Genomic DNA, 19,367 nt, shown 5'->3' with positions numbered 1-19,367 from the left:
GGGGACTAGACATTGGTTCTCTTGTTGAGGGAACTAGACATTGGTTCTCTTGTTGAGGGGACTAGACATTGGTTCTCTTGTTGAGGGGACTAGACATTGGTTCTCTTGTTGAGGGGACTAGACATTGGTTCTCTTCTTGAGGGGACTAGACATTGGTTCTCTTGTTGAGGGGACTAGACATTGGTTCTCTTGTTGAGGGGACTAGACATTGGTTCTCTTCTTGAGGGGACTAGACATTGGTTCTCTTGTTGAGGGGACTAGACATTGGTTCTCTTGTTGAGGGAACTAGACATTGGTTCTCTTGTTGAGGGGACTAGACATTGGTTCTCTTCTTGAGGGGACTAGACATTGGTTCTCTTCTTGAGGGGACTAGACATTGGTTCTCTTGTTGAGGGGACTAGACATTGGTTCTCTTGTTGAGGGGACTAGACATTGGTTCTCTTCTTGAGGGGACTAGACATTGGTTCTCTTGTTGAGGGGACTAGACATTGGTTCTCTTCTTGAGGGGACTAGACATTGGTTCTCTTCTTGAGGGGACTAGACATTGGTTCTCTTGTTGAGGGAACTAGACATTGGTTCTCTTCTTGAGGGGACTAGACATTGGTTCTCTTGTTGAGGGGACTAGACATTGGTTCTCTTGTTGAGGGGACTAGACATTGGTTCTCTTGTTGAGGGGACTAGACATTGGTTCTCTTCTTGAGGGGACTAGACATTGGTTCTCTTCTTGAGGGGACTAGACATTGGTTCTCTTGTTGAGGGAACTAGACATTGGTTCTCTTCTTGAGGGGACTAGACATTGGTTCTCTTCTTGAGGGGACTAGACATTGGTTCTCTTCTTGAGGGGACTAGACATTGGTTCTCTTCTTGAGGGGACTAGACATTGGTTCTCTTCTTGAGGGGACTAGACATTGGTTCTCTTCTTGAGGGGACTAGACATTGGTTCTCTTCTTGAGGGGACTAGACATTGGTTCTCTTCTTGAGGGAACTAGACATTGGTTCTCTTGTTGAGGGGACTAGACATTGGTTCTCTTCTTGAGGGGACTAGACATTGGTTCTCTTCTTGAGGGGACTAGACATTGGTTCTCTTCTTGAGGGGACTAGACATTGGTTCTCTTGTTGAGGGGAGGCGTGAACATAGCACAGACGGAGGGACTCGAGCTGTGTCAGCTGCAGTGTCGTTTACACGAGAGCTTGAAACCGGAACTGTGTCCGTTTCATCGTTACAAAATAAATAAATATCAAATAATTAAATAAAAGAGTTGATAAATAAAGTAAAAGCTATTAGATAGCAAACAAAAAGCTTTCAACTCATGTTGACCTTTAAAGGCGGAATATTGTTTAACAGTTTAAATATATATTTGCAGAGTTTCAGTGAAGTCAACAACACACACACACAACCACACGCACACACACACACACAACCACACACACACACACACAACCACACACACACACACACACATACACATACACACACACACACACACAACCACACACACACACACACACACACACACACACACACACACACACACACACACACACACACACACACACAGACACAGTGAAATGACAAAGGTTTTTTTTTAAACAGGGTACGAAACACCTGCTCGCTTCCTGTTTTTCCGGCTTTTCAGAATAAAAACGAGAATTTAAAAAAAGTAAATAACGGGAGTCCAGCCGCAGCCACATTTACCCATGATTCAACGTGGCGGCCGGTTACTTCCTACAAAGTTACAAAGCCGATGGAGGAGAAATGAAATAAGACTATTGGTACATCACTAGAACGACGAGGAGCTTTTACTCTGGCGGGCCGGTGTGCGGCGGGAACGTGAGGCCCTGGACGTCCTCCACGTTCTCCAGACGCGTCTCAGAACCCACGCGGTTCTCCGCCCCCTCAGAGCAGGCCGTCCAGGTTCTTCTCGGCGCTCTGCTTGTCGGTGCTCTCCTGAGGGCTGTACTGCGTGTGGTAGTCGCGTAGGATGGTCACCACGTCGTGGTGGCCGAAGTGCACCGCCTCGTCCATCGGGGTGTTGCCCCACCTGCAGCGAGACAGCGAGGACAAGCAGTGCTGATCAAGCTGCATTTAGATATCGGATACTTTTCATTTGCAAATTACAGTCAGAAAAATCGCCCTGAAGATGATTTTTCTTATTATGTTTGCTTAAATAGCAGGGCTCATACACATTTGGACTTCTACATGACTTTAACCCAAATGTCCATGACAAACATTTAGTGAAATCTGGGTGTAAACAGTAAAAAGTGAGTAAATGTAGTATTTAAACTAACAATGAGAATACAAAGCATACAGTAAACCTTAAATGACTCAAATGAATGAGACAATAGTTTGATTAAAGGAATAAACATTTATATAGATGCCTGTATGCATGCCTGCTTATATTTTGAGTCTTTCTTTTAAAAGCATATTCATTATTTCAAACTCAGCGTAAATGAACGTCATGAACACATGAATATAACACATTTACATGACTTTTACTAAACTTTGTGGTTTAATTTTTTTCAAGAACTTTTCCAGGCCTGGAAATAACCATTGTTTTTTCTCCAGGTTTTCCATGAGCGTCAGAACCCTGATATAAAACACTCAGGTACCTGTCTTTGGGCACCGGGTTGACCTTGCAGGCCTCCAGCAGGAAGCGAACCACCTCCCCGTGTCCTGAAACACACACACACAGTGTCAGCTGCACACACACACACATACACACACACGCACACACTGATCAGCATGACACGTCAGGCTTCACCTTCAGCCGCGGCCACGTGCAGCGCCGTCCTGGAGTCGTAGTCCCTCTGCTCCATGTCCATGGAGGACAACGCGAACCTGGACCAAGAGAAACATGAAGCCATGAAGGAAGCGTCTGTGAACGACGTGAGACGTGAACATTGGGAGCAGCGTCACCTCCTCATGGCCGACACGTCTCCGGTGTAGGCGGCGAACAGCAGGTTGATCACCGACTTCACCTGAAACACAGAGAGCATGAAGACAGGAAGGAAGGAGGACCAGCAGGAACCACTTTATTTTACAGCATTTTTATAATTATTCTATTTATTTTATATCTATATATTGTACATTTATATTTTTTTATATTTTATTGCTTACCCTTATGTATAAAAACAATTTGTCTGGTTGTCTGTCTAAAAACATTTCGTTGGTGAGTTTACAGTAATTGTCCACCAGATGGCGCTGTGGATTAAACGCCTTACTGTTTATTGCTGGTAAAAAAGTGACTTTTTAGACTGAACATAAACCACAAGCAGAGAAGAGGAGAAGGAGAGGCTGATGTAGGAGGAGGAGGAGGAGGAGGAGGAGGAGGAGAATGAGGAGAATGAGGAGCAGGAGGAAGAGGAGGAGCAGGAGGAGGAGGAGGAGGAGGAGGAGAGGCTGATGGAGGAGGAGGAGAATGAGGAGCAGGAGGAAGAGGAGGAGCAGGAGGAGGAGGAGAGGCTGATGAAGGAGGAAGAGGAGAATGAGGAGGAGCAGGAGGAGGAGCAGGAGGAAGAGGAGGAGGAGGAGGAGAGGCTGATGAAGGAGGAAGAGGAGAATGAGGAGGAGCAGGAGGAGGAGCAGGAGGAGGAGGAGAGGCTGATGAAGGAGGAGGAGGAGGAGAATGAGGAGGAGCAGGAGGAAGGGGAGGAGCAGGAGGAAGAGGAGGAGCAGGAGGAGGGGGAGGAGGAGAGGCTGATGAAGGAGGACTCACCCTCTGGTCTCCTCCCTCCCTCCGGGGATCCAGCTTCTTAGCGAAGTGTCTCAGGTTGTCGTAGTTGTGGAAGTTGCAGAGAGAAACCAGATCCTGAAACCAGAGACGGGGCCATGAGAGGAATGAAGTGACCTCGTTTGACCTTCAGGGGTCAGTGAAGGAGACGACCACTGAGGAAGAGGAGGAGGAGGTTACCGTGCAGAACCACAGAAGAAGAGGAGGAGGTTACCGTGCAGAACCACAGAAGAAGAGGAGGAGGTTACCGTGCAGAACCACAGAAGAAGAGGAGGAGGTTACCGTGCAGAACCACAGAAGAAGAGGAGGAGGAGGTTACTGTGCAGAACCACAGAAGAAGAGGAGGAGGTTACCGTGCAGAACCACAGAAGAAGAGGAGGAGGTTACCGTGCAGAACCACAGAAGAAGAGGAGGAGGTTACCGTGCAGAACCAGAGAAGAAGAGGAGGAGGTTACCGTGCAGAACCACAGAAGAAGAGGAGGAGGTTACCGTGCAGAACCACAGAAGAAGAGGAGGAGGTTACCGTGCAGAACCACAGAAGAAGAGGAGGAGGTTACCGTGCAGAACCACAGAAGAAGAGGAGGAGGTTACCGTGCAGAACCACAGAAGAAGAGGAGGAGGTTACCGTGCAGAACTGGATGCCTCGGACGCTGTTGCCCAGCTTGTCCAGAGGAGGAGACCAGCACATGATGCCCATCACGTTAGGAACCACCAGCAGGATCCCACCGGCTACACCGGACTTAGCCGGGAGACCCACCTGAGAGGAGGAGGAGAGGAGGAGAAGAGGAGGAGGAGAAAGACAGGAGAGGAGGAAAGAAGAAAGAGGAGGAAGAGGAGAAAGAAGAAGGAAGAGAAGGAGGAGTAGAGAAGAAGAACGAACAGGAATGAAAGAAGGAGGAGGAGGAGGAGCAAAGAGGAGGAGCATGTGGTGAGTTGATGGATGCTTGTTATTCACATCTTAAAGCAACAGGATGTCTGATGTCGGAGGATAGAGGGATGTGATCTCTAACGTCTGGAGAAGGAATGTGATCTCTAACGTCTGGAGAAGGAATGTGATCTCTAACGTCTGGAGGAGAGATGTGATCTCTAACGTCTGGAGGAGGGATGTGATCTCTAACGTCTGGAGGAGGGATGTGATCTCTAACGTCTGGAGGAGGGATGTGATCTCTAACGTCTGGAGGAGGGATGTGATCTCTAACGTCTGGAGGAGGGATGTGATGTCTAACGTCTGGAGGAGGGATGTGATCTCTAACGTCTGGAGGACAGAGGGATGTGATCTTGAACGTCTGGAGGAGGGATGTGATCTCTAACGTCTGGGAAGAGGGATGTGATCTCTAACGTCTGGAGGACAGAGGGATGTGATCTCTAACGTCTGGAGGAGGGATGTGATCTCTAACGTCTGGAGGAGGGATGTGATGTCTAACGTCTGGAGGAGGGATGTGATCTCTAACGTCTGGAGGACACAGGGATGTGATCTTGAACGTCTGGAGGAGGGATGTGATCTCTAACGTCTGGAGGAGGGATGTGATCTCTAACGTCTGGGATGAGGGATGTGATCTCTAACGTCTGGGAAGAGGGATGTGATCTCTAACGTCTGGGATTAGGGATGTGATCTCTAACGTCTGGAGGAGGGATGTGATCTCTAACGTCTGGAGGACAGAGGGATGTGATCCCTAACGTCTGGAGGACAGAGGGATGTGATCTCTAACGTCTGGAGGAGGGATGTGATCTCTAACGTCTGGAGGAGGGATGTGATCTCTAACGTCTGGGATGAGGGATGTGATCTCTAACGTCTGGGATGAGGGATGTGATCTCTAACGTCTGGGATGAGGGATGTGATCTCTAACGTCTGGAGGAGGGATGTGATCTCTAACGTCTGGAGGAGGGATGTGATCTCTAACGTCTGGAGGAGGGATGTGATCTCTAACGTCTGGAGGAGGGATGTGATCTCTAACGTCTGGAGGAGGGATGTGATCTCTAACGTCTGGGATGAGGGATGTGATCTCTAACGTCTGGAGGAGTACTGACGTGGAAGGCGAACTGTCCGGAGAAGTCGTACATGCCGCAGGAGTGCATGAGGCTCAGGGTGTCGCGCACCGACTCGGGGCTCAGCACGCGCTCGCCTGTGATTGGACAGAAGCCGCCGTTGGCCAGCGTGGCGGCCATGACGCTGGCGCTCTCGCAGGTCACCTCGATGGAGCACAGCTGCAACGGGACACACAGGTGAGCGAAACCATCACGCCCACCTCAAACGCACCACAGCTGGAGCTCCACCCACCTGGAAGTAGAAGTCCAGGATGGAGGTCATGTCCGTGCCCTGTGGGAAGCACTGAAACAACAACAACAACGTCAACAACAACAACAACACAGCAGAGCAGACAACGTGAAGGCTGCGTGACCTTTGACCTCACCTTCTTCTCCTTCAGGTAGTAGCCGATGGCAAAGTTCCTGTCTCCAGACTCTCGCTCCGACTGGAACCTGGGACACAAGGAGAGGACGCTGAGATGCTTCCTCTCCTCACTGGTTTCCTCACTGGCTTCCTCTCCTCACTGGTTTCCTCACTGGCTTCCTCTCCTCACTGGCTTCCTTTCCTCACTGGTTTCCTCACTGGCTTCCTCTCCTCACTGGCTTCCTCTCCTCACTGGTCTCCTCACTTGCTTCCTCTCCTCACTGGCTTCCTCTCCTCACTGGCTTCCTCTCCTCACTGGCTTCCTCTCCTCACTGGTTTCCTCTCCTCACTGGTTTCCTCACTGGTTTCCTCTCCTCACTGGTTTCCTCACTGTTTCCTCACTGGTTTCCTCTCCTCACTGGTTTCCTCACTGGTTTCCTCTCCTCACTGGTTTCCTCACTGGTCTCCTCACTGGTCTCCTCACTGGTTTCCTCTCCTCACTGGTTTCCTCACTGGCTTCCTCTCCTCACTGGTTTCCTCTCCTCACTGGTTTCCTTACTGGTTTCCTCTCCTCACTGTTTCCTCTCCTCACTGGTTTCCTTACTGGTTTCCTCTCCTCACTGTTTCCTCACTGACTTCCTCTCCTCACTGGTTTCCTCTCCTCACTGGTTTCCTCACTGGCTTCCTCTCCTCACTGGCTTCCTCTCCTCACTGGTTTCCTCTCCTCACTGGTTTCCTTACTGGTTTCCTCTCCTCACTGTTTCCTCACTGGCTCCCTCTCCTCAGCACTAACGGATCATCTGATAACAAGAACCATAAGGTGTGACTCACGTGGCGTTGCTGAAGCTGACGTACTCGTTTCCTGCCAGTTTGTTCATGAAGTTCATGACCTGCAGAGGAAGTTCATTTATATGAGGATTAATGTCATGATCTTATATTTATCTACAATAACAACCCGTGTTGTACGTTCACTTCTTTAACGTTTAGAATAAAAAGATGAATACTCACATAATCAAACTTCTCTGCGTTGCTCGCCCCTTGCTGGAACACAGTAATAAATATCATTTATTATTTTAAATCCATGTATAATATTAAAAGCACTATCGTTAAACTACTGCTCATCCGTTATGGGACCAATCAAACCATCAGGTGACTAGAGGTGGGAGGAGCTAGAGGTGTGGGAGGAGCTAGAGGTGTGGGAGGAGCTAGACATGTGGAGGTGAAATAAAACTGTTAATCCACTCAAAGAAAACATGGTTTATTATTATTATTATTATTACTGAGTTTCCTCGAGGTAAAGTAGTGAGAGCAGAGAGGACAGGTGAGTTGTTTTATTTACGGTGGCACGCGATCAACAAGTGGGCCTGTTGCATTGTGGGAAATGTAGGATCCAGCTTTGTTGAGCTATTATTGGACAATTCCGCTCAATAATAAATCACTGGATCAATATTTATGTTTCTGCTCTTCATTCCATTAGTTTGGGCCTCAGATGAAACGTCTCTTTATTTATTGATTACATCAATATTATATTATTATAGAAATAGAAATCAACAGTGTTTAAAGAAGCTGCTGAGTCACATGAGCATGTCTGTATTATTTCATTATATTAATCACATTGATGCTAAATCACAGATAAAAAGGGATTTTAACTACTATGCATTTTAAAAGTAAGCATCTACATTTAATCTAAAGATGTAAATACAAACATAAACACAAAGACGTCCTCTACAGAAACGGGATGAGTTCATGATTCATGATGTCAGGATGCAGGTGAAAGGTGTGAAAGCCACATGTGAGCATTCACAAACACCTGAACTAGAAGCTCGTCACAACTCCAGACCAGAGAGGAAAATTATATTAAAAAGGAAAAATTACCAACGTCATTGACCTGTTGCCGTGGTTACAAAGATCCTAACGCTGTAAAATATGACAACACATGAAACCACACGAGCAGCTTGAAAGAACAGAGTCTCATTTCATAAAGAAGAAGAAGGAGGAGAAGAAGGAGGAGGAGGAGGAGGAGGAGGAGGAGGAGGAGGAGGAGAAAGAGGAGGAGGAGAAGAAGAAGAAGGAGAAGGAGGAGGAGGAGGAGAAGAAGGAGAAGAAGGAGGAGGAGGAAAAGGAGGAGAAGAAGGAGAAGAAGGAGGAGGAGAAGAAGGAGGAGGAGAAGAAGGAGAAGGAGGAGAAGAAGAAGAAGGAGGAGAAGAAGGAGAAGGAGGAGAAGGAGAAGAAGAAGGAGAAGAAGGAGAAGAAGGAGAAGAAGGAGAAGAAGGATAAGGAGGAGGAGGAGAAGAAGAAGGAGAAGGAGAAGGAGGAGAAGGAGGAGGAGAAGAAGGAGAAGAATGAGGAGAAGAAGGAGAAGGAGGAGGAGGAGGAGAAGAAGAAGGAGAAGGAGAAGAAGAAGAAGGAGGAGGAGGAGAAGAAGATGGAGGAGAAGAAGAAGAAGAATGAGGAGAAGAAGGAGAAGGAGGAGAAGAAGGAGGAGGAGGAGAAGAAGATGGAGGAGAAGAAGAAGAAGAAGAGGAAGAAGAAGGAGAAGAAGAAGAGGAAGAAGTTTTCTTATAGCTGAACTTAAAGAGTATTTTTTCTGTGAAACAGGAGATAATATGTACTTCCTCATGTAGTCGTGTACTAGTACTACGATATGTACTTCCTCATGTAGTCGTGTACTAGTACTACAACATGTACTTCCTCATGTAGTCGTGTACTAGTACTACAACATGTACTTCCTCATGTAGTCGTGTACTAGTACTACGATATGTACTTCCTCATGTAGTCGTGTACTAGTACTACAACATGTACTTCCTCATGTAGTTGTGTACTAGTACTACGATATGTACTTCCTCATGTAGTCGTGTACTAGTACTACAACATGTACTTCCTCATGTAGTCGTGTACTAGTACTACAACATGTACTTCCTCATGTAGTCGTGTACTAGTACTACAACATGTACTTCCTCATGTAGTCGTGTACTAGTACTACGATATGTACTTCCGCATGTAGTCGTGTACTAGTACTACGATATGTACTTCCTCATGTAGTCGTGTACTAGTACTACAACATGTACTTCCTCATGTAGTCGTGTACTAGTACTACAACATGTACTTCCGCATGTAGTCGTGTACTAGTACTACGATATGCATCAGATCCTATGACGTGTATTTCTATAAGACATAATGTTGACAGCTGCATAAACAGGACAGCAACAGGACGTCCTGCATGTGAAGGCTCCCGTCTTCAACGACAGTTTAATGGATTATGAATCCAGAGGTCTGATAACAAAGTAAAGCATCTTTCATCAGGAGGAGAAGAGACCAGGTTCATGAGAACTAAACCGATGTTCCATCTGCAACCAGCAGGAGGAGCTGCTGCGTGTCTGAGGACATTGAACGCACCGCTAGAGGAGCTTCTGATGTAATCTCCTGCAGCGGGATCACATCAGTAATCTCTGCTTCATATCTCTTTGTGAGAGGAGCAGCTCACCTTGATGAGCGAGGTGCACACGATGGCTCCAGCGTTCACCATCGGGTTGTGTGGTTTATCTGCAGGAGACCAAGAGAAGCAGAGAAACAAACGTCTGGAGGGTTTTACTGACGTTATGTCAGAAATGTATGAGAAGATCGTCAACGTAACGAGGTCGTTAACGTCACATTATGCAAACGAGGAGCACAGAGCGGTTCTCCCCTCTGGGTTCTAATCCCCTTATGCAACAATGCTTAAAAAAATAAAAACATCTCAAAATAAACAGATGGAATATAATCTGCTGTTAGATAACGACAGAGAGGAAATAACCTACACTGAGGTGTCCTCCATCAACTGATGAAAATAATAATATTATATATATATATGATACTTTAGATGCAGCCAGACAGAATATAACACTGAATGCCTGCATGCAATTCCACAATATCTAAACTATAACTACAAATATGATATGTACAGACAGAATAATGTTTTTAATGCACGGCGCATTGTGTGTTTATACATTTGTGTGTTTAGTCGCTGCAGACTGGGTGCAGACTGCTTGTGCCGCCTGACAGGCTGCAGGTGCGTGGAGAGAGGAAGGTTCCTCCTCACCTTCCTCGTTGAGGAAGAGCTTGTTGAAGCGCAGGCCGCTGGGCTCCTTGCCGATGAAGCGGTGCACGTACTCGGTGCCGTGGTCGTGCACGGCGATGGCGTATTTCAGCGGCTTCACGCACGACTGCAGACAGAAGGGAACCTTGGTGTCGCCGACAGTGTGCCTGAGGAGGAGGAGTCAGAGTGAGCATGTGAACACGTGTCGTGAGCATGTGAACATGTGTCGCGTGTCGCGCTCGTCAGACGAAGCCCCTCCCTACCTCTGTCCGTCCACCGTGCACAGCGACACGGCCCACAGGTCCGGGCTGAAGCGGGCCAGCTGGGGGATGTAGTCGGCCACCTGCAGCACAGGCGTTGACAGTCAGGGTCACGCAGACAGCCGCAGCCACACAAGGGGGCGTGGCCTCACTCACCTGCCCTCCAGACAAGAGGGCGTGGCCTCACTCACCTGCCCTCCAGACATGGTTTTGGCGTTGTTGTAGAGCTCGTCCATGTGGCCGCAGAAGGACTGGAAGTCTGGGATGACGAACTTCTTCCTGAAGGCCTGCGTGAGCAGCACGATGTTGCTCTGCACACACCTGAGACAGGAGGCAGGAGACAGGAGACAGGAGAGAGGAGAGAGGAGACAGGAGGCAGCGGAGAGGAGAGAGGAGGCAGGAGGCAGGGGAGAGGAGAGAGGAGGCAGGAGAGAGGAGGCAGGGGAGAGGAGACAGGAGGCAGGAGAGAGGAGACAGGAGGCAGGAGAGAGGAGACAGGAGGCAGCGGAGAGGAGAGAGGAGGCAGGAGGCAGGGGAGAGGAGAGAGGAGGCAGGAGAGAGGAGGCAGGGGAGAGGAGACAGGAGGCAGGAGAGAGGAGACAGGAGGCAGGAGAGAGGAGACAGGAGGCAGCGGAGAGGAGAGAGGAGGCAGGAGGCAGGGGAGAGGAGAGAGGAGGCAGGAGAGAGGAGACAGGAGGCAGGGGAGAGGAGACAGGAGGCAGGAGAGAGGAGACAGGAGGCAGCAAGAGGAGAGAGGAGGCAGGAGGCAGGGGAGAGGAGACAGGAGACAGGAGAGAGGAGGCAGGGGAGAGGAGACAGGAGACAGGAGAGAGGAGGCAGGGGAGAGGAGACAGGAGAGAGGAGACAGTAGACATGAGGCAGGAGACAGGAGAGAGGAGACAGGGGAGAGGAGGCAGGAGATAGGAGAGAGGAGTCAGGAAACAGGAGAGAGAAGGCAGGGGAGAGGAGGGCAGGAGACAGGAGAGAGGAGGCAGGGGAGAGGAGACAGGAGAGAGGAGACAGTAGACATGAATGACAGTAGACATGAATAATTTTTGTATTCATGTTTAATGTTAATATATTCAAATGAATAAAAGTGACTATCACAGTGCGTCCTGCCTCTTCACACCAGCTGCCACCGGGAGACATCTGCTCTCCCTCGTGTGATGAGAAGCTGCTTTTCTGCTTCAGTGTCTTTATTGTTTCTGCTCCTTTGTTTGAACCAACGTTTCCTCCGGCATGCGGCGAGAGTAGAGTACAGAGAACGGCAGAAAACCAACACGCGTATCCCCTGATGCGCTGGAGCGTTAAGCAGCGGGTAGCGAACACGCGGCGTGCGGCGGCAGCAGAGCTTTGGTTAATCCCCGTGGCGTGGGATCCCTGCAGAGGAAGCACACGCTCGCCTCCACCGCCCGCCACGTGCTCGTCTGTGAGGCCGAGCTATAAATAAATACGCCCAGAGGAGCGGATGTGATGGCCGCCGGCCAGGAGGGGGCGGGGTCTGACTCATCCTGCCGGGCGCTCGCATGCCGCAGCTTCACGAGCTTTCCTCTGGAGGGCGACGGCGTTATCGTCCACAGCGCTCAGGCTGCACATGCACTTTGAGGAGAAACGTGCACTTCGGTGTGTCACTGAAAGGTCACTGTGAGCTGTGAACATCCCCCACTAGAACCAGATCCACTAGAACCAGATCCACTAGAACCAGATCCACTAGAACCAGATCCACTAGAACCAGATCCACTAGAACCAGATCCAGCGTCACGCTTCTTTACAAATCGACGGTTTAAAATGCCACATCGTGTTTCATGTGTTGTTCTCGTGTTCTTGAATGGATGAAAACCTCAACAAGATGCTGACGTGCAAACGAAGGAGTGATGAATAATTCATTCCTGCAGCTCTGACCTGCATTAAATAGCTGATGATCTGATGGAACATTCATGCTGAGCCCTCACAGAGAGTTGCTATACTACACTCAACATGTTGACAGCAACTTCCCAACACCAGCAACATAAATATGTTATATAAGAAAAGATCAAATGAAGCTACTTTTTGAAGAGGTGCCGGTCCAGCGCTCCGTCAGAGGTCGTCTTCACGGTCATCTTCAGCATCTCCATGCATTCCTTCAGCCGGGGGTCTCCGGTGCGGAGCCCTGTGGCTTTAAGAGCCTGCAGAGGAGGAAGAGGAGGAGGAAGAGGAGGAGGAAGAGGGGGAACATCGTGGTTAGGGGCGGTTGTAGCTCAGGGGGATGAGTGGTCATCCCGCCACCGTAAGGTAGTCGGCTCGATCCCCAGTTCCCCCATAGCTCACGTGTCCCTGAGACACTGAACCCCTAGCTGCTCCCCAACCAAGGATGGTCAAATGCAGAGAAGAATTTCCTCAAGGGAATTAATAAAGGACAATTTCTTTCTTCTTTTTTTAACACTGACAAAAATAAATCCTCAAGCATGACATCCTCTGTCATATTGGGTTCATACACATTTTGATCAATGGATTTCATGACTTTTCCAGGACTTTAAACCAAATGTCATGACAAACATTTAGTGAAGTCTGGGTGTAAACAGTAAAAAGTGAGTAAATGTAGTATTTAAACTAACAATGAGAACACAAAGCATACAGTAAACCTTAATTACTCAAATGAATGAGACAATAGTTTGATTAAAAGAATAAACATTTATATAGATGCCTGTATGTTTGCCTGCTTATATTTTGAGTCTTTCTTTTAAAAGCATATTCATTATTTCAAACTCAGCGTAAATGAACGACATGAACACATGAATATAACACATTTACATGAACACATGAATATAACACATTTACATGACTTTTACTAAACCTTTGAGGTTTAATTTCTTTCAAGGACTTTTCCAGGCCTGGAAAAAAACATTTTAAAACTCCATGACCGTTCCAGGTTGACCATAAGAAACCTGGTTAAGACTCACGGTGGTGAACTTGTGCGCGGGGATCTTCTCCTGGCCCTCTGCGATGGTGTAGAAGAGCAGGTCCTCCAGGCTGGGCAGGATGCCGGCTTTCCTTCTCCTGCAGGAGAGAACGACAAGAAGAGAACACACCACGCAGAAGTGAGAACAACTGGTCCTGCGGACATGGAGGGAGCTGCAGCAGAGGAGAGAGGGAGAAGCAGTGACAAGGGTCTGGAACACATGACCTCACTGGACTCATCTCAATGAGCCATGAGGCCACTGCAATGCTGGAATAGCAGCCAGGGAGCAGCTGACAGGGACCAGCATGCAAAGCAGCCCTTTGGGGTATTTTGCTTCACTTCCTTGTGGTTTTGTTTTGGGTGAATAAAGCAACACGAGCGTCTCCGTCACGTCTCCGTGTGAAAACCACTCGGCCGAATAAAAGCCTCACAGCTGGGAGGAGACGCTCGCCCGCTCAGCGCTCTCGAGGCTGAGGAACCGGCAGCGGGCCGCGAGTAGTATAGCTGGTACACGTTTACGTGTGCAAGCAACGTGCACACGTAAACGTGTACCGTCCATACTGCTGCCGCGTGGCGCCCTCGCTGTGATTTAAACATCTGGTGGTTGGATCAGCTGGTCTGCTCGCTAGCTGCTACTCCCAGCTTCCATAAGTCTGGGAGGAAGGTTAGTAGACGGCTCACAGCAGACTCTCTGCTATGATTCATACCAACACCAAATTGGATTTGTGCAAAGCTCTGGGTGCTCTGTCCTGCAATGCATCATGGGACACTGGCCTGCGTGCTAGGAGAGGATGTCTGAAGGTAAAGCTTTAGTCGTCAGGCGGCTGAACACGTAGAGCAGAAATCTAGCGGCTTGTGCTTCAGACGTTCAGCGTTTCCTCTGCAGATCCATCACCACATCAATAAACTGAACTGTTTCATGGGACATCACACGAGGAGCACCAGTGGAACCATTAAACACTTCTCTGTGTGATTTAACTCGTGATCTCGATCTCTGAACCCTCTGCCCCGTCTTTCAGGGTTTATATCTATATTTTATATCTCTGGAGATTATCAACGGGAGCGCCTTCCTGTTGACTGCACGCTCCAACGTGATTGGTCGATACGACGCAGCCTTCAAGAGTCCACATATGAATGCAGAGTAAATACATACATGTGATTCTGTTTGTCTTCCTCAGTGCTGCTGCAGGATACTCCAGAGGAAACACTGGGACCAGTTACTCTGGTCAGAAAGTCAGGAATCCTCAGTGGGTTCAGACAAATTAATTGATCTGGTGTCACTAAATGTTTAAAATGTTTGGAGTCTGCTACGAACTTCTTCAAACTCCTGACTTTCCAACTCGAGTGTGGACGCAGAATTATTAATCTCATTATTAAAGAGCATCGTTGTTTCAACCTGCAACTTTCTCATGGCTTGTTGGCCTCATTAATGGAGGAGGATGTCTGCTGGTGAGGAAGGAATACACATCAGAGAGAGAGAGTGTGTGTGCGTGTGTGTGTGTGTGTGGGAGGGGGTCAAGCGCTGGGAGGAAGTGAGGTCACGGCAAAGTGGAAGCAGTTATCGGCTTTCTGCAGAAAAACCTTCTACTTCTACTGAAAACAAGTGAAGAAAACACTAGAACTAAAATAAAAATAGAAACATACTTACAAAGGCAAAGCAAGCAGATCAACAAGAGGGAGAGAGTGTGCAGAGGGAATAATACTGAATTAGTAACATGTCCAGCAGAGCATCAACACAACAACAACAACAACAATAAACTGAATGTGACAGAAATAATCAGACTGTGACAGAAGCATCGTGTAAATAAACAAGAAAACAGAAGTTAAGGAATGAAGCAGCCGAGTGGATGCAACGCCGTCCACTTCCTGTCGGACGCCTTCCAGGGTCCTCAGCGCTCCAAAAACACCCACAATGCTGTGCAAACAATGCATTTCCTGTCCCTCCGAATTAGAAACAAGGAAAGAAGCGAGTGAACTTTGAGTTTCTCAAGAAATCTCGGACATGTTTTCACATCCGACGTGGAGCTTTCAGGCTGTGCTTTAGTTGTTGGAGCAGAACGACACGAGCGAGAGGCCGTGAGTCGCTGCTGATGAGGCCGTCAGGCAGCAGCTGCACCGCTGCGGCGCCTGGTGTGCCTGGTGTGTGTCTGGTGTGTGCCTGGTGTGTGCCTGGTGTGCCTGGTGTGTGCCTGGTGTGTGCCTGGTGTGTGCCTGGTGTGTGTCTGGTGTGCCTGGTGTGTGTCTGGTGTGTGCCTGGTGTGTGCCTGGTGTGTGCCTGGTGTGTGCCTGGTGTGTGCCTGGTGTGTGCCTGGTGTGTGCCTGGTGTGTGTCTGGTGTGTGCCTGGTGTGCGCCTGGTGTGTGCCTGGTGTGTGCCTGGTGTGCCTGGTGTGCCTGGTGTGTGCCTGGTGTGTGCCTGGTGTGTGCCTGGTGTGTGCCTGGTGTGCCTGGTGTGCCTGGTGTGTGCCTGGTGTGTGCCTGGTGTGCCTGGTGTGTGCCTGGTGTGTGCCTGGTGTGCCTGGTGTGTGCCTGGTGTGTGCCTGGTGTGTGTCTGGTGTGCGTCTGGTGCACCTGGTGCGCCTCATCATCATAACATCATTATATTATTATATCATCAGATGAGTCAATGCTCACTTTGTTCACAGAGCTGAAGTTAACTGTTCATGTGTGTCTCCATCACATTAACTATTACAAGTATGAACATGTGTTTAACTTAGTATGTCACTGTGTGTAGAGCTGCAGGGGATCAATACACAACTGATCATCATGTGATCCATAAACAACATGAATGTGATCCATGAAGTGGATCAATAGTTGTGATTTAGTTTCAATTTTATTTAATTGTAAATCAAACGTCTTCAGTAGTTTTCTCACATTTTAAACTAACTATGAAGAGAAGATAGTAAAAGATATTTGCAGCCTTAGATTTGAGACACGCCTCCACTAGAGAGGATCTAACGTAACGGAGAGGAGGGTCGATCTGACCTCCAGAGGTCACTAGGACCCAGTGAGGAGGGAGGAGACAGGAGAGAAGAGGGAGGAGGCAGGAGGGAGGAGGCAGGAGAGAGGAGGGAGGAGAGAGGAGGCAGGAGAGAGGAGGGCGGAGAGAGGGGAGAGGAGGGAGGATACAGGAGGGAGGAGACAGGAGGCAGGAGACAGGAGGCAGGAGACAGGAGGCAGGAGACACTAGAGAGGCTGCAGACCCTCCAGCGTCTCTCTTCTCTCAGCAGCTCTCCAGCATCTCTGGTGGAAGTGTGAGGATCCTCTTCACTAACTGACCCGGTTAGGAGGATCCTCTTCACTAACTGACCCGGTTAGGAGGATCCTCTTCACTAACTGACCCGGTTAGGAGGATCCTCTTCACTAACTGACCCGGTTAGCCGGAGCGCCGCCTCGGGGCCGTGAACCAGACGGGTGCTCCGTAACGACTCATTCACTTTATCCGTTATCTTCTGGACGCTGAGTCTTTATTAGTATTTATCTGTCTGTATCTTTATTCTCTATTCATTAATCTTTTTCTATATAATCGATAAATAATTTGTCGTCTTTTTATCGATATTGAAGTATTTGGTCATAAATATTGTGACATTTGATTTTCTCTCCTTATACAATATTAAACGGATATTGTTTTGTTTTGCTCTATCGGTTCAAGAAACCTGAAAATGCCTGAAAACTATAAAACAATAAATAATCAGCATGAACTGATAATGAAATAATAAAGTAGCAGCTCTACACGCTATGAAATCACTTAAACATCATTATGAGTCACAATGATTCAATAACAAGGATCAGGTCATCTGACTGTTATTGCAGATTTATTCTCCAATTGTGTTAATTGATTGTTTTGGTCACAATCATTCATAAAAATATAATGTTTTCTTGTTGCAGCTGTTGAGGCAAACATCCCAAAAACAATCATCGTCATATGACGTCATTAATGCTTTAAACCTGTCAATCATCATAGACTCATCCTGCTGCAGCTCTACTCTCCTGCTGAACACTCATTACTTTCATTACTAAATAATCTGACCAGTTCATTCAGGTTGGCAGAATAGTAGCCAATTATATATCATATAATATATTAGACTAATGCATCCCCAGGGGGAAATGTGTTTGTGGCAGCAGCAAGCAAAGTTACATAGGAGACAAAACAATGTTATAATAGATTATGAACCTAATAAATAATGATCCGGTACATTAAATCCACAATAACAGCCACTGGTTCAGTGAGGACTGACCTTCATGAGGCTCTGCGTTGAGGCTTGGTGCATATTAAATATGCATATTATGTGTTATATTTTGAAGCCTCAGCAGGTCACGACGTGCTGCTGCAGGTCACGTGACTGGTGTCCTGCAGCTCAGTCTGTGGAGGCTCTCCTCCGACATCCATCACTCTGCAGCACGGCGTGAATAACATGGGAATGACTGACGAGGAGCAAGCGTGTCCGACAATGGAACTACACTACGCATCTGCGTGTTTCGCTCGCTTCGATGTGAATGTCACGTTTTAAAACAGGCCTTGCTTGGAAACGTCATGCGACACAAAGCAACACCTTTAACCACACGGTATATTTAGAACCCGTTCTTTAATTCGGAATTAATTCAGTACGTGAATATGGACATAATGCATTATAAAAAGCTAACTTTCAGGAATGCATCCCGCACATTTCGGCTGCAGTAGATTGCCGTTCGCCTGACGGTGGATCCGGCTAACACCTGGTGCACTCACTTCTCCGTCGCGGCCTCCGTCGCGGCTTCGCTGTGGCCGTCGCCCTTGGAGCAGAAGCCCCTCGCGCCGGCCCTCCCGTCCGGACCGGGGCTGCAGAGCCCGGCGGCGGCGGGCGGCGCGCCGACCCGCGCGGCCAGCGGGCGCCTGAGCTGCGTGTGGAACAACTCCTTCAGCAGCACCGTGGACCGGAAATGTAACATTTCAATCCCGTGATAATGTAATTTATGTGACGACTGTCGGCTTCTCTCGGCCGAGTAACGGTTCTCCGGTGAATGAGCAACGAGAGCGCTCCTGGGTGGAGTCCGGCCTACCTGTCACGCAACAGCCGTTGTGATTGGAGGAGCGAACGCATCCCCGGCACCTGATTGGTCGAGCGGGCTGTCAATCATCAGAATATCCTCACTTCCTGTTTAGACTATTTGATCCATCAGATTTCACAGCTAATGGGCATTTTATAGCAAATATGAATAATATACATGCTTTCATAATGTTTTGAAGGACTTTTTACTTATTTTTAACAGTTTACATGAGACATTATAGAACAAAAGCAAGCTTAAATTATAGTTTAAAGAGGAGACATCATCGCAAAGTATATGACAGATCCAATTAAGTGCTACAATAATACTAGTATAGTGGAATGAAGATGCAGAAAACAACATTACTACCAGAAAAAGATAACAATTTGTGGGATATTATGGTAAAAAAAAATGCTGCTGCTGTCACACATGTTTGTGCTGTTTTAATGTCAGTCCTTATTATATTATAATAAAATAGTGAGTCAGTATAACTATAAACCCCCACTACTGAGCAGCACAGATCACCATGTGTTGTCTTCCTCTGACCCCGTGTGAGCTGTCTAGGTACAGCACATATTCACACTGCTTAATAACAAAGCGACAGCGCCATCTGCTGGTGGAAAGTAGTCACGATCAGAACACATGAACCAGTGCAGAAACCTGTGAGAGGTTACAAAAAGACCCTCAAATACCAGTGATCCGTTATAACATATTGTTTTATTGCATGAATGGAGCTTTGTTTTTCTCTCTGGTTATATATATAGAAAGCATGTGCCCACTCTGCAGATATTTAAATTTTTAATTGATAAATTGAGAGTTAGTTTTCAAATTTCTTGAACAATGGGCCCTTCATTGGCCGTCAGGTCAAGAGCTCATGAATCAGACGTTATCCTTCCTCATGAGAGTCAGACGGCATGTTTGTTTTGACCTCTTTTGTGGCCTAAGTGGGTG

The 19,367-nt window shown here is 47.9% G+C and overlaps 1 protein-coding gene across 1 annotated transcript; it reads right to left on the bottom strand.

Moving 5' to 3' along the window:
* Positions 1 to 1,897: 1,897 nt before the first annotated feature.
* On the bottom strand, positions 1,898 to 18,320 carry glsa (glutaminase a; the record flags this gene model as incomplete). The annotated part of the gene is made up of 18 exons (XM_079236988.1): positions 1,898 to 2,042; positions 2,611 to 2,674; positions 2,763 to 2,839; positions 2,918 to 2,979; positions 3,717 to 3,809; positions 4,357 to 4,488; positions 5,760 to 5,936; positions 6,010 to 6,060; positions 6,143 to 6,209; positions 6,952 to 7,010; positions 7,129 to 7,161; positions 9,605 to 9,663; positions 10,199 to 10,362; positions 10,459 to 10,538; positions 10,647 to 10,776; positions 12,502 to 12,620; positions 13,395 to 13,491; positions 18,121 to 18,320. 18 exons carry the CDS (start codon positions 18,318 to 18,320, stop codon positions 1,898 to 1,900), a joined length of 1,809 nt encoding a protein of 602 aa, XP_079093114.1.
* Positions 18,321 to 19,367: the final 1,047 nt, after the last annotated feature.

This window comes from Taurulus bubalis (genome assembly GCF_910589615.1).
Source record: "Taurulus bubalis genome assembly, chromosome: 21".
Classification (NCBI taxonomy): Eukaryota; Metazoa; Chordata; class Actinopteri; order Perciformes; family Cottidae; genus Taurulus; species Taurulus bubalis.
The sequence above is the reverse complement of the archived record's forward strand: the minus strand, read 5'-3'. Positions and strand labels throughout refer to the sequence as shown.